Source organism: Euleptes europaea, chromosome 2 (assembly GCF_029931775.1).
Source record: "Euleptes europaea isolate rEulEur1 chromosome 2, rEulEur1.hap1, whole genome shotgun sequence".
Lineage (NCBI taxonomy): Eukaryota > Metazoa > Chordata > Lepidosauria > Squamata > Sphaerodactylidae > Euleptes > Euleptes europaea.
Window position 1 is genome coordinate 52,137,105 of NC_079313.1, and position 13,957 is coordinate 52,151,061.

Sequence of the window (13,957 nt, forward strand, 5' to 3'; positions counted from 1 at the left end):
AGGAGAGCAAGCTGATCATGGAGAAAGGGGAGTAAAACCTCCACCACCCCATTGTGGCCAGTTTGCTTTTTTCCCAGGTAGCTGTCATAGGGGTGGTGCTTGTATTTTCCGTAACCAGACTGCCATCCTCTTGGAAGCCAGCTGGGTGCTAGAATGAGAATTCAGAGGCTACAGAGAATGATAAGTAGTTGTTGGAGAGGATGGGCCCTTTACTTCCATCCATACTATGAGGCCTGCATCTCAGGGAGGCTTGTAGCTTATCCATTCTCCAGTCCCTGTAGCAGCTATTTCAAGGTGGGAACCACTGCTAACCACAAGTCCTGGCTTACTTTCCTGTTACCTGGGGCAAGTGCCCCACTGGAGAACACTGCCCAGAAGAGTCACAGGTGGCATGTCAACAAGCATATGTGGCTCCCAAACTACTGAGTAAATATCACTGAGCAAATATCACCCAGCAAGCTGGGTACTCATTTTACCGACCTCGGAAGGATGGAAGGCTGAGTCAACCTTGAGCCGGATACCTGAAACTAACTTCCATAGGGATCGAACTCAGGTCATCAGAGCTTGGACTGCAGTACTGCAGCTTACCACTCTGCGCCACGGGGATCCCTAAACCCTCTCCTAATGTTTGTTAAATGCTGTTTTCAAGACACAATTAAATAAATCTACCAATGAGATGCTATTGGTCTTCAGTTAAGAGAGTTGAATATGGAATTAAGAGTTCTGGATGAATGAATGGTATAAATGGGTGAGAGACATAATAAATGTAGCATGATAGGTTAGTCCTTAGAATCCATCCTGTAATGTACAAAAATATCTTTACTATTATTTCACATGTCCAAAGTGCCTTTGGTCAACGAACATCCTGTCAATGAGTAATCACAATTACTGGTTCTTACATCTGGGACTAAAAGTCATGCATCAAGGGCTGAGGAAACTTCAAGCTACAAGAGCTAAATGCTCTTGATGGTGATTGCTTTTCTTGCTATACTAAAAGCAGCAATGACATATTGAGCAATTGGGGAGAGGAAAGGTATATATATTTTTTGCTTCTTCATAAAATCTAAAGCAGTTCCAAATGCTTTACCGGTATATACGGGAGGTGGGAGAGGATCAGGAATATAAATTGCAGATCTTGCCATACACTCGTCAGGCTAAACTCATTTGATAACCCTACATTCTCCAAAAAACTTATAATTTCATTTTGGCTTCAAAGAACGTGTTTGGGATTTAAGACTGCAAATCTAGAAGAAAACCATCAGCAAATTAAGCCTCGTAATTCAGGATATGTTGAGAGTACCATTAAGAAAGACCACTGCCTTCTAGTAACTCCATGTAGCCAGTGGTGCACCTTTCCATCAGATTGCAAAGGGCATTTCTTCTCAAAGAGATCTATTTTACATGTATGGAGACATTTACTTCAACGATTAAATACTTCTATAGTAAGAAAAATAAGCAAATTATGGCTACAAAAACAAACAAACATTGTTTTGCCTGTTACTGAATCCCTGATCCTCCTTTTCATTTAGGTAATATTTTTGTTTTGGATTTAGAATTTAGCATTCGCTTCTAGGGTACAATCATGTCATTTTATTTTTTAAAAAATTATGTGGCAAAAAGAAAGATAATTATATTACTAAACAAAAGATAGCTATAATTAAAAACAGCAATCCAAATATCCACAAGCTGTGAAGACTTTAATGTTTTCCTGCATTCAGATGGTACAGTTTATACTTATTACATTTATTGATGATTTTCCATGTGCATTTCCACATGAAAATTTTACTGTTAGAACTTTATAACCTTTGAGGTTACCCTGCCTCGTGTGGTTTATTGGGACAATAAGCTTTAAAGTCTTTAAATACCTTTAAAGCTTTAAATGCCTTTGTTCATGCAACTGTTTTAGGCCCCTCCCCAGCCTAAATGGAGCTGCCATTATCCCCAACTAAGGCTTCGACTAAATACACAGGAAAAAGGATTTTTTTCATAATCAACTAAACTGCCCATTAATTAATATCAAATGTGTAAGATCCGTTATTTTTATGTCCCAAGATTTTACCTACTGACATTTTCAATAATAATAACAAACACTTTTCTTACATAATAAAGTTCATTAAACTACCTTTACCTCCTTTAAGCAAATTACTATTCTCAGATTCATAACGGCTACAGAGAGTTTTGTCCCCAGGATGATGTACGCATAGGGTTGCCAGCTCTGTGTTGGGAAATACCTGGAGATTTTGGTCGTGGAACATGGGGAGGGTGGGGTTTGGGGAGGGAGGGACCGCAGCAGGGTATAACGCCCTGGAGTCCACCCTCCAAAACTGCCATTTTCTTCAGGGGAAGTGATGTTGGTCGTCTGGAGATCCATTGCAATAGCAGGAGATCTCCAGATGCCACCTGGAGGTTGGCATCCCTAGTTATGCATTATAACGCCATTGAAAAATTCACATCGAACCCAAGATTATCAGAACTGATGACCTGAATAACGTTGCAAGGGAGGAGACCAGTTGCTTTTTCTTTTTGCCAGAAATTGCCTTGTTCAAGTTGCCATTTAAATGAAAGAAGTCAAGTCTCAAATTTAAATGCCTGTTCCAAACAATTTAGTGGTCCCGATTTGGGGGGGGGGGGGGCGGCGGCGCTGTTGTTCCTGGCTATGGCACCGTTGTGGTGAAAGTCAGTGGCTTCTCAACATAAAATCGGACTGATTTATCTGTGGTTACAGATGGTAATAAAGCGGGGTGCCTGGAGTTAAGTTGCTTCAAATGGTCCTATAATAGCAAGCCACTCTGGCGATCTTTCTAATTAAGAAAGCATTCCTAAAGCAAGGAAGCCCTTTCCTTCTTTGCACTGCAATCCTATGCCAGATTTACTTGAGGGCTAATCTCTAGTGAAGGACCCAGTGGTAGGACCCAGTGCTATATGAACAAGCGCAGGGCTGCTGTTAACTCACGCTTCCAGATCCAACAAACAGAACACGGCCTTTGCAACGTACCTGGATCTACAGTAGAAAAAAGCAAGAGTCCAGGATGGAGAGCATGTTTAACGCGCCCTACACAATGAGCAGAGGAACAACACCTTATGGAGGAGTAAAGCTGGGAGACCTGATTGTGAAAGATGGTTTAACTGATTGGTTCTTGTGGGTTATCCAGGCTGCGTGGCCGTGGTCTTGGTATTTTCTTTCCTGATGTTTCGCCAGCAGCTGTGGCCGGCATCTTCAGAGGAGTAACACTGAAGGAGAGACACTGTCCTTCAGTGTTACTCCTCTGAAGATGCCGGCCACAGCTGCTGGCGAAACGTCAGGAAAGAAAATACCAAGACCACGGTTACACAGCCCGGATAACCCACAAGAACCAATGAACTCTGACCGTGAAAGCCTTCGACAATGGTTTAACTGATGTTTACAATAAAATCCACATGGGTAGCTGTGCAGAGAATACTGCTAAAAAGTTTACTGTATCACGGGAAGATCAAGATGCCTACGCCATCAGATCGTATACGAAAAGCAAGGGAGCTTGGGGCTCTGGAGTTCTTGCAAAGGAAATTGCACCTGTTACTATTTCTCAGAAAGGAAGTCTAAAGAAGATGAGTACAAACGTGTTGATTTTAGTAAAAATATTTTCAGGCAGGGTAGGAGCTTTCGTGAGCCACAGCCACAGCTCACTTCTTCAGACCCTGAAGCTACAGGAAACACTCGTAACCACCCCCACCCGCAAGACGTCTCCCCGCCCCTCCACCACTGCGAGAGAAACGCGCTTTTCCAACCCCGGAGGCAACAAGACCGAGCCGCCCCCTTCCCCTTCCCCTTCCCAGGTAGGCGGGAGTCTTTGCCGAACTCCCGCCGCTAGGGGGAGGCCTGTCGTTTACACGCGCCTAATTAGCCGGTCTAGGCTTTAGAAGAACTACGGCGCAGGCTGGCTCTGAGCATAGAGGAGTGGCCGTTATCATCGTCATGGCAGACGAGGGCAAGGAAGAGGCTCTTGAAGCGATAAAGCGGAAGATGTCGCTGAAGAGGTAGGAGCGGGAGATAGATGTGCGCCCTTGCTGGCTTCCCTCACTCCGGAGGGGTCGCCCGGTGGATTTCTTTGAGGCGGGGCCGAAGCGAGTTGAAGAGAACGATGCGGAAATGAGCGTTACTCTATGCGGAACCCGGTTGGGGGAGGGGGGATCTTGGCTGTGTGGCGCTCAAGGCCCACGTGCTGCTCTGTGGGTGCGGAGGAGCTGGGAAGGCTCACGCGCCAATGGCTCCCCTTGGCTTTGCCTCCCTTCCGTTTTTTAAATATTTTTTGTCTGCCCTTACACGGTTCTGACGAAGTAAGAGTCTGTTATGTGGAAGCTTGTGTTATAATAAACAGTGGGTCGCCGTGTTCGTCTGTCTGCAGTAGTAGAAAAGGGCCAGAGTCCAGGAGCACCTTCAACAGGCTAACACGGTTACGGGTCTTATCGCCCCTTAACAACTGTTTATTATAACACAAGAATCCACCTTAAAGACTAACAAAAATATTTTCTGGCAGGGTAGGAGCTTTCGTGAGCCACAGCTCACGAAAGCTCATACCCTGCCAGAAAATATTTTTGTTAGTCTTTAAGGTGGACTCTTGTGTTATAATAAACAGTTGTTAAGGAGCGATAAGACCCGTAACCGCGTTAGCCTGTTGTGGGGAAAAATAGCTGCCCTTCTGAGAGCAAAGAAGTTAACCCATGCATCTTAGCACTGCTGCTCTTTATTAGCTTTATTTTGAAACCAGAAAAGTGGCTCCGTGGAGTGTTGTAAAGTTGATTGATTTAGTTAGAAATTGTGTATCAGTCTTTATCTTTATTTTATACCTTACTTTTCTCCTCATTGGAGACCCAAACTGGGGATGTACTAAAATGAGGAACGTACTGAAACGAATAGAAACAATGGGAGAGGCTGCACAGCCCATTGAAGATAATGGGAGCCTGGATTGCTAGTTGGCTTGCATGGGCTCCATTGAAATACATTACTTCACAAAAACAGTTGCAAAGAAAATGTAGAATGGATTTTCCAGTAAGGTGTCTAAACCCAAATGCGCTACTGTGGGACTGGAATGATGGCCCCTGGGATGAGCAGAAGTGTTCTGGGACTGGATTGACAGTCCCAGGGGTGGAATATGTGGGACACAAAATGCCTCTGCTACACCTGCAGTTTTAGTTGTAGTTTTCCACGTTAAGGTGCGTAATTCTGCTGGTGGTTGAACATTCAAAATACAGTTGATCATGTTCCATGTTCTGCTTCAAATTCCTTATTGCACATAAGAAGAATATAAGAAAAGCCATGCTGGATCAGACCAAGGCCCATCAAGTCCAGCAGTCTGTTCACACAGTGGCCAACCGGATGCCTCTAGGAAGCCCACAAACAAGACAACTGCAGCAGCATTCTCCTCCCTGTATTCCATTGCAACTAACATAATAGGCATGTGCCTGGAGAGAATAGGTATGCATCATGACCGGTATCCATTTTAACTAGTAGCCATGAATACCCCTCTCCTCCATGAACATGTCCACTCCCCTCTTAAAGTCTTCCAAGTTGGCAGCCATCACCACATCCTGGGGCAGGGAGTTCCACAATTAAACTATGTGTTGTATGAAGAAATACTTCCTTTGATCTGTTTTGAATCTCTCACCCCCCAGCTTCAGCAGATGACCCTGTGTTCTAGTATTATGAGAGAGTGAGAAAAGCTTCCTGTCCATTCTGTCCAAATCATGCATAATTTTATAGACTGCTTTCTTTCCAAGCTAAACAGCCCTAAGCGTTTTAACCGCTCCTCATAGGGCAGTTGCTCTAGTCCCTTGATCATTTTGGTTGCTCTTTTCTGCACTTTTTCAAGCTCTGCAATATCCTTTTTTAGGTGTGGTGACCAGAACTGTACACAGTATTCCAAGTGTGGTCTCACCATAGATTTGTACAAGGGCAGTATGATATCAGCAGGGTATTAATATTTATCATGTTGCTGTAAAATTATTACAATTCAATATTTTTATTTACTAGAGTGGATATTTTCTATATTTTCCTATTGCACATTATTTTTATGAATATGGCATCCGTGTACTCTTGTTCTTTTTGCTGTATAGTTGGGACATATTGAGAAAACATGGCCCCACGAGCCTAAAAAATATTTTCATTTAAGCTCTTGGTTTGAGAAATATAGTGATTAGCTAAAACAACTAAAATATAGTGGAATGTTGTATGTAGTATAAAATAACAGTATTATTTTTAAATTTCGCAATTTGATTTTAGCCCCCCCTCTACATCTACCTAAATTTTTGTATGAGTTCTGTCACTGAAGAAGCTCAATATGTTTATGTAATAAAACTTTTTTATTGTCTTGCTTTTTCATGATTACATAATATTACATAACCCCTATCCCTTTTTTTGCCATCCCGATGTCCCATTTCTGTCTCAAGGAAATATGGTCAGCCTATTCATTGTCCAACTTTCACACCCATACATAACAGTGGGGAATACTTTAGTATGAATTATCTTGTTCTCCAGTGACCCATGAAGGATCTTTACTAGCTCATTCATGACTGCCCTTCTGATTTCTTGGTTGCCGTTTCCCTTTTGGTTCACTTCACCTTCATCTAAATCTAATCCAGTTTTTTTTATGATATGTTCTGCATATAGATTGAAGAGATGAGGAGATTGCCAATTGAAACCTATTCTGTTTCTCCATATTCTGTCCTAACAGTAGCCTCTTTTCCAGAGTATGGATTGCGCATCAAAACAATCAGATGCTGTGGTACACCCATTTCTTTTAAAACCACCCATAGAGTTTCATGATCCATACAGTCAAAAGCTTCATTGTAACCTATGAAACCCAAGCTGATTTTCTTGTGAAATTAACCACCATAAATTTTCAATATGACCTCTAGTGTCTCTTCCTTTTCTGAATCCAGCTTGAACATCTGGCATTTCTTTTCCCCATATATGGTAACAATCTTTCTAGTAAGCTATTGAGCATCACTTTACTCACGTGAGAAATTAATGCAATGGTCCAATAGTTGCTGCAGTCTTTGTCTCCTTTTTTCAGAATTGGAATTTAGATGAGCATTTCTAGTCAGTGGACTATTGTTTTATTTTCTGTATTTGTTGGCATGGTCTTGTTAAGATTTTGGTGGAATCCATTTCTGTGGCTTGGAATAGCTGTATTGCTATTCCATCTACTCAGGGTAGATTTGTTTCTCCCAATTGCTTGAGTGCAGTTTCACTTCATTTTCTTAGGCTGCAGTTCTTCTTCAAAATATTATTCTTGGAAGGAATCTCTTATCCTCTCATCTCTTTTGTATAGTTCTTCAGTATATTGTTCCCATCTTTATTTTGTCCTGATCAGTTAATGTGTTTCCATGTTGATCTCTCAGCATACCTAATGTTTTAAATTGCCCCTTGATTTCTTGTATCTTGTGGAACAGATCTCTTGCCCTTCCTTTTTTGTTGTTCTCTTCTATTTCTTTACACTGGTTATTATAATAGTTTGTCTCCTCATGCCAGTTGCTTGAACGCTGCATTTAGACTTCTGATTCTATTTCTGTCACTTTTTACTTTTGCTTCTCGTGTATCTTTATCAATTTAAAGTGTTTCATCAGTCATCCATCAAAGCTTTTTGTTTCTTTTGGCTACAGGAATAGACTTTCTTCGATATTATCTCTGGTTTCAACCCATAGTTTTTCTGGTTCCCATTCACTTGAACTTACAGTGCATTCCTAAGCGCACTGAAATGAATGGGTTTAAACTGGAGTAAATCCTTAGGAATGTACTGTTAGTAATGCAGATCTGTTCTTTACATGGTTTTTAAACTCTTCAGGAATGTTGTTTAGGTTGCATTTTGGCACTATGAATGTTAGATTGCATGTATAAGACCAAAACTGGGTAGCTGTGTTTGCTATGATAATATCACAACAAGTCTGTAAAATAGTGCCAATTCTAGTGTTCAAATGCAATGTGCGAGCTGCCAAGATATAAAGAACTCTAAGATAAATGGTATATATGAGGGTTTTGTTTTATTTTAAAGATAGTTCTGAGTGAGGGTAGGCTTCCCTCTGATCACCTCCAGTTTAAATTACTGTAGTGCAGTCTATGTGGGGCTACATTTGAAGGCAGTGTGGAAACTTCATTTGTTTAAAATGTGGCTGCCGGAGTGGTGTTAAGTGGCTAACTACAGATCATGCCTGTAAAAAACTTAATTGACTTCTTATTTGTTGCCAGTTCAGTTCAGAGTACTGGTTCTTACGTTTTTATGCCGAAGTGCCTGGGACTACAAAATCTTAAGTACCACCTTCTCTCATATATGAGCCTTAGTTTTACGATCTTTATAAGAGGCCCTGCTCCGTGTGGGCCCACTTCCCAAAGTGAAGTGGGTGGCAATGAATACAGTAGCTTTTCTGTTGTTGTGCATCATCTGTGGAGTTCTCTTCCCCATCTCTTCACCTGGTGCCAAATTTGTGTACAGGTCTTTGTATACATGACAAATGATTGTTTCCCTGTTAATGTACTTGTTTAGGTAGTGAGTGATAATTCCGGACTACATTAGCCTTTCATGGATACTGTGAATTGGAAGTCAGTTATTCCATTTATTCAAAGTATCATCTTGTGATCATTTTGTTTGCCTTTGTCGCGGTTCGGGCCGTTAAGTGCCTACACTCTTAGAAAGGACCCCTTCCTGAGAAGGGATATGTTATCTTATTCAGCGAGACACCACTAGACCGTAATCAACGGTTCCTAGAAACTTGTTATTGCTTCTAGGACATCTCTTGAACACGCCAATAAATTTATAATAATGGACAAGAGTAGAAGTATATAAAAAACACATTTATTTACATTATATAATATATGCTTTCTGGTTGCAAAGCCTTAAAGTATCATATAAGGATAGACATCATTAGTCTTAAACATGTTTATGTAGCAAGTAATCATTCACATTCTCTATGCCTCCATAAAGGAGTATCTTAGTCAGAATATACTCATAAAGTATCCTTAGTGCAATGCACCTTCATTCAGAATATAAGGTTACAGAAATCCTGTCAAAATATGGTTAATTCTTTGGAGAAAGATTTGGTTAGAAGTATCCTAACTTAAATCATTCAAAACATAACATTTCTGTACAGAAGACACACTATACCTTGCTGTGTCATCTGTGTCATCTGGAGTCCTTTAAGAGTCTAAGCTCTATGAGAACATATGAAGTTATCCCAGAGTATCTGTATTTGCTAAGTCTTGAATCCTTTAAAGACTTCTATTAATATTCTTAACTGATCATCATTAAGATCAGGCATTGTCTATGTACATGCTATGCATGCTCTTTCTAGTTTTAGACAGCAATGCTGAATGTATAAATACTATGTGTTAGCTTAGTAACACAAAGCTGTTTACAGTCTCTTTGACTGTGCCAATCTGTGTATGTGCATTGTGCATATCTCACAGAGTACAGAGAATCTCCTTTCCCTTCAGGAACTTCTCTGGTCTCTTGCTCTGAGGAGGTTCAGAAGTCCCTCTGTTAAGTAGAGGACGTTCTGACACAATCTCAGAGGTCTAGCTATTATCCCTGTATTCAGGATGCTTCTTAGCATTGGTAAGACAAATAGGCTTAGTTTGTAAGAATCCATAAATCTGATGGACTCTCAGTGTTCCAATACATGGAAAGATCACTGCACTTAGATTCCCATTCAAAGAATAGGAATTCTAAGGGTCTCTATCCTCTTCTAGGAATAGAGCAGTCTCACAAGAAGACTGTAAGTAAGATATGTTGAAATATCCAGATCTTGATACTTCAAGATATCTCTGAAAACTACTGTCCACGCAAGGACAGAGTTTCAATGTTTTACATCTCAAGCCTTTTGAGATGGAGAAGTGTCATTCCAGACAGCTGCAGTCTGTCAGTCATAACACTCTAAAAGTGCTAGCTGTTCTGCAGCTGTATTTATGCTGTTTCTAGACCCATTAAGAGTGTTCCTTTATCCCCTCTTCCTTATCCTTCAAAAGGGTACCTTTATTCTCTCTTATCAGATACCAGGAGCTTAGTGGCATCTGCTCCTGTCCTCTGATATCTTATTGTCCAAATATGGACATCCTTCCCTTTTACTCCTCTGTGCTTAAAGTATAAACTCTCATTTCTGAGTTACATGATCACGTTACATGATAATTTCTATACCATCCTCTTCGTTAGGACAATACGCATTAAATGAGACTACTTAGAAATCTGTAGCACAACATTTAACTATATAACTCATGAAACACAATTATAGCTGACATTGTCACTTGCAAAGTGTCATTGTTTACATTAGTTAGCAGGATTGCCTCTAGCAAGATTACAGTAGAGCAAGGAAGCATATTACTCTTATCTTGAGAAAACTATAATGCCTTTAGGCTATATTAAGCACAATTTCAGCTATTAATGCACTCTTAGTACATTAAGATAACTTAAGACCTTGAAAAGGCCTTTGAGATTCTGACATCTGGCAGCTGAGTCAGAAAGGTGACTTTACGCTGCCCCTTCAAGGGAAGGTGCTCAGCTCTGCCCCTTCAAGGACAAAGCCAGAGTAACTTTAGTAGTTAGCTTTGATAGAGCTAACCTTGAGAGTAGTCTGTCAGCCTGACACAGAGCTAGCCTGTCAGCATGACACAGACTTTCATTATACATTACACAAACCTCTGTATGTGTATGATGTGTTTAAGCTCTAAATGGATTTAATTCTGCACATGTTCACAAAATACCATGATCATGTCAGAGACTGCTAGACCTTCATTTTAGGATTGAAAGGCACACTAGAATGTATCATGAACTATGGACAGTGATGACCGAGTTCTGTTACATAGCTTCATGTAGTTGATTTACCTAGAACACAGCTGTTGAAAAAGGCACAGAAATTCTGACCAGGCAAAAATGGCAACATTAAACCAAAGGCGCCTATTTATTTGTCTGCATAGAAATCTCTTTACTATGTCAAGCTGCGTCCTGGATCAATTTGACCTTTTCCTCAAATGGCTGTTATAAAAATGGAAGTACTATAAAACATTTGGTAGTTTTGAAAGGGAAAATGTTTAGCAATTAAGCCAGAAATTGAGATGACTGTATGTAAACAAGGTCATCTTGCTCTGTAGGAGATAACAAGAAACACATGGGTGATCGGGTGTATTTCCTTTCCAAAGGATTCATTTGAGAGCACAGCACATATGATCCATTAAGGCACGTTTTACTCTTCCATAAATTTTCTGGCTTCTTGCTGTTATTGCATAATGGGATCAGGCATTAGAGGGCTGGAAGACCGCACTCCTTCATGAGATGTATTCCTGTCCATTTTCTCATGCTGCTGTAAATAAAGTATAGACTCCAGTATAACCTCCTCTTTAAGATGCCAATGCCATTTCAGTGGCAGGATGCTTGAGAAATTTGCATCTAAGCAATAATAAAAACTTCGCAGTTCAATAGATACCATTTCCTGATTATAAGAGAGAAGTTGCTGGGAGGCATTCAGGACTACTAATGGGAATTAAGTTCTTCACTAATATTTGAGTGCAACAGAAACTTAAAAACAGGAGGCAGTTCCACGAACTGAAGCAGGAGTCCATTTTTGCTGATTCTTCCCATGGACCTCTTCCTCCCCCCACCCAATGCTGTTCCTGGGGGTTCCCTTTTCCCCCAAGAGCAGCATTTCACAGAATTTCAGGAGGCTGCAACCGTGAGGGGGGGGGGAAGAGAGTGATTCCAGTCTGCTGACGAAACGCTTTCTCAGTATCAATCCCAATTTTAACTCAGAAATACATCTGTTGCTTTTACCAGTATTTTCTAAAAATATTAACCTTTTAATACACCCCATGTTGTTAAAATGTAATTTTTCCTGTAATTTTTATATTTAAGGTGTGAAATATGTAACACGGAAGAAGCAAAGTATCGATGTCCTTGCTGTATGAAATATTCATGCAGGTACATAAAATTGACCGGCATATGTTTTTGTTTTCTTCCTTATGTGCTGGAAGTCAAGTGACATTGTTTTCTCTCTTTGCTTTCAGCTTGGTTTGTGTGAAGCAGCATAAAACTACGTACAACTGTAATGGAGTCAGAGAAAAAACAGCCTTTGTTTCCATAAACCAATTCAGTGACTTAAATCTTCTAAGCGGTAACACTGTTTCTGAACATTTCTATCCGTTCTGAAAATTTGGAGTGCTATCAAATAGATAGCTGGGGGTGAGGGACAGTGAACTGCATTTATGGAATGTCCTGTCATTTTTGTGTCTGAGCCCCGTGGCAGAGTGGTAAGCTGCAGGTCTGCAGTCCAAGCTCTGCTCACGACCAGAGTTCGATCCCAACAGGAGTAAGTTTCAGGTAGCCGGCTCAAGGTTGACTCAGCCTTCCATCCTTCCGAGGTCGGTAAAATGAGTACCCAGCTTGCTGGGGGTAAAGAGAAGATGACTGGGGAAGGCACTGGCAAACCACCCCATAAACAGAGTCTGGCTAGTAAATGTCGGGATGTGACGTCACCCCATGGGTCAGGAATGACCTGGTGCTTGCACAGGGGACCTTTACCTTTTTTAACCTTTAGACCGAACTGTGAGTTGACGGAATAGTAACACTGCGGTGCTGAGAATAGATGCCATCAACATTGCATGTTGTTCAGTACTTCAAGAAAAGCTTAGCTTTGGCTGTCTGGGAAGAAGAGGTGGAAGAATAGGGAATTTGTCTTCATCTATCCTGAAAAATTCTACCCACTTTATGTGCGTCTGTGTTAAGTATTTATTGTGCATTATTATTTAATGCACAATAATAAGTTGCTAGAACAATGTTACATGCAACAGTTACAGGCATCTTAATGTCTCCTTGCCCCTGACTGTTTTCTGTACTCATAATGCTTATCATTTGTACACCAATCCTTTTTCTGAATCCATGTTTCCTTGTTCATTTTAGATTATCGGTTTCTGGAAGATGTGGGAAGAATGGCTGACCGTGCTGCTCGGGATGGTGCTTCACATAGACCAAGAACCAATAAATTTGTAAGTTCTCACAGCCATCTCAGTCATACTGCAAAATTTTAAATGTGTGGTTGTTGTTTTTTATTAATGTAAGTTGGAAACAAAGGACACGGAGAAAGACAGAAGTAGAGATTTATAAATTCAGTCACAACAGGCAACTGAGAAATATACCAAAATGGTCTTGAAAGTGTTTACATCATCTAAAATACAATGTTTTATAAGATTGTCAAGAAAAATAACTTTAAGCAGCAAGCTATGTTACACATAAACATGTGTATTAAACCACCTGTTATTCAGAAGAGCGAACATTCATATTAAAATCCTAAAGGGGATAAGCTGCTGTGAGAAGAGATGTGGGTGGGGGAATAGATCTGTGCCGCCTTTCTACCTGCCACTTCTCTGCTCAGTCTCTGAGCTGCAGCTTTTCTCTTTTTAAAAAAGCCAGTGTGGTGTGCATTATCACATAATACGTAGTTAGCCCCTAATTTGTCTAAGAGTGTTCAACATAGGCTGCATTTTCCTTTGCCATTTGATTGTTAAGTATCTGTGCTGTTGTAGATTGTATCACATGGTTTATGGGAATGTGCGTAATGATTGGCTGGCCTTGCTAGATCTTTAGTGCTGCTTATCATATGCTCTTGCCCTGTTACTGTGCTGCCATACATGGGCACTTATTGATTATTATTGATGTACTCATTGTATACTCAACCTTGGGTACCCAACTTCCGTTTTCTAGGTTGGGTTCTAGTCCCATCTTTTTTCTTCTTCCAGTTTAAAAGGAACACAAGCAAATTCCATTTTTTAAACCAAAATATTTTACATGGAGAAGTCTAATTTTCTGTCCACCTATATAAAGAGAACCAGTGTGGTATAGTGGTTAAAGTGTTGGACTAGGATATGGGATACAGGTTCGAATCCCCACTGCCATGGAAACTTGCTGGGTGACCTTGGGCCAGTCACACAGTCTAAACCTCGGCA

General features: G+C 40.7%; 1 protein-coding gene across 1 annotated transcript in view; it reads left to right on the forward strand.

The window, feature by feature from the left end:
* Window positions 1–3,984: 3,984 nt before the first annotated feature.
* Window positions 3,985–13,957, forward strand: part of ZNHIT6 (zinc finger HIT-type containing 6) — a 47,061-nt gene continuing 37,088 nt past the window's right edge. The window contains exons 1-4 of the mRNA XM_056845651.1: window positions 3,985–4,014; window positions 11,871–11,936; window positions 12,023–12,129; window positions 12,915–13,000. Coding sequence (XP_056701629.1) covers window positions 4,001–4,014; window positions 11,871–11,936; window positions 12,023–12,129; window positions 12,915–13,000 — 273 coding nt within the window. The 5' untranslated portion in view covers window positions 3,985–4,000. The remainder of the gene's footprint in view (window positions 4,015–11,870; window positions 11,937–12,022; window positions 12,130–12,914; window positions 13,001–13,957) is intronic.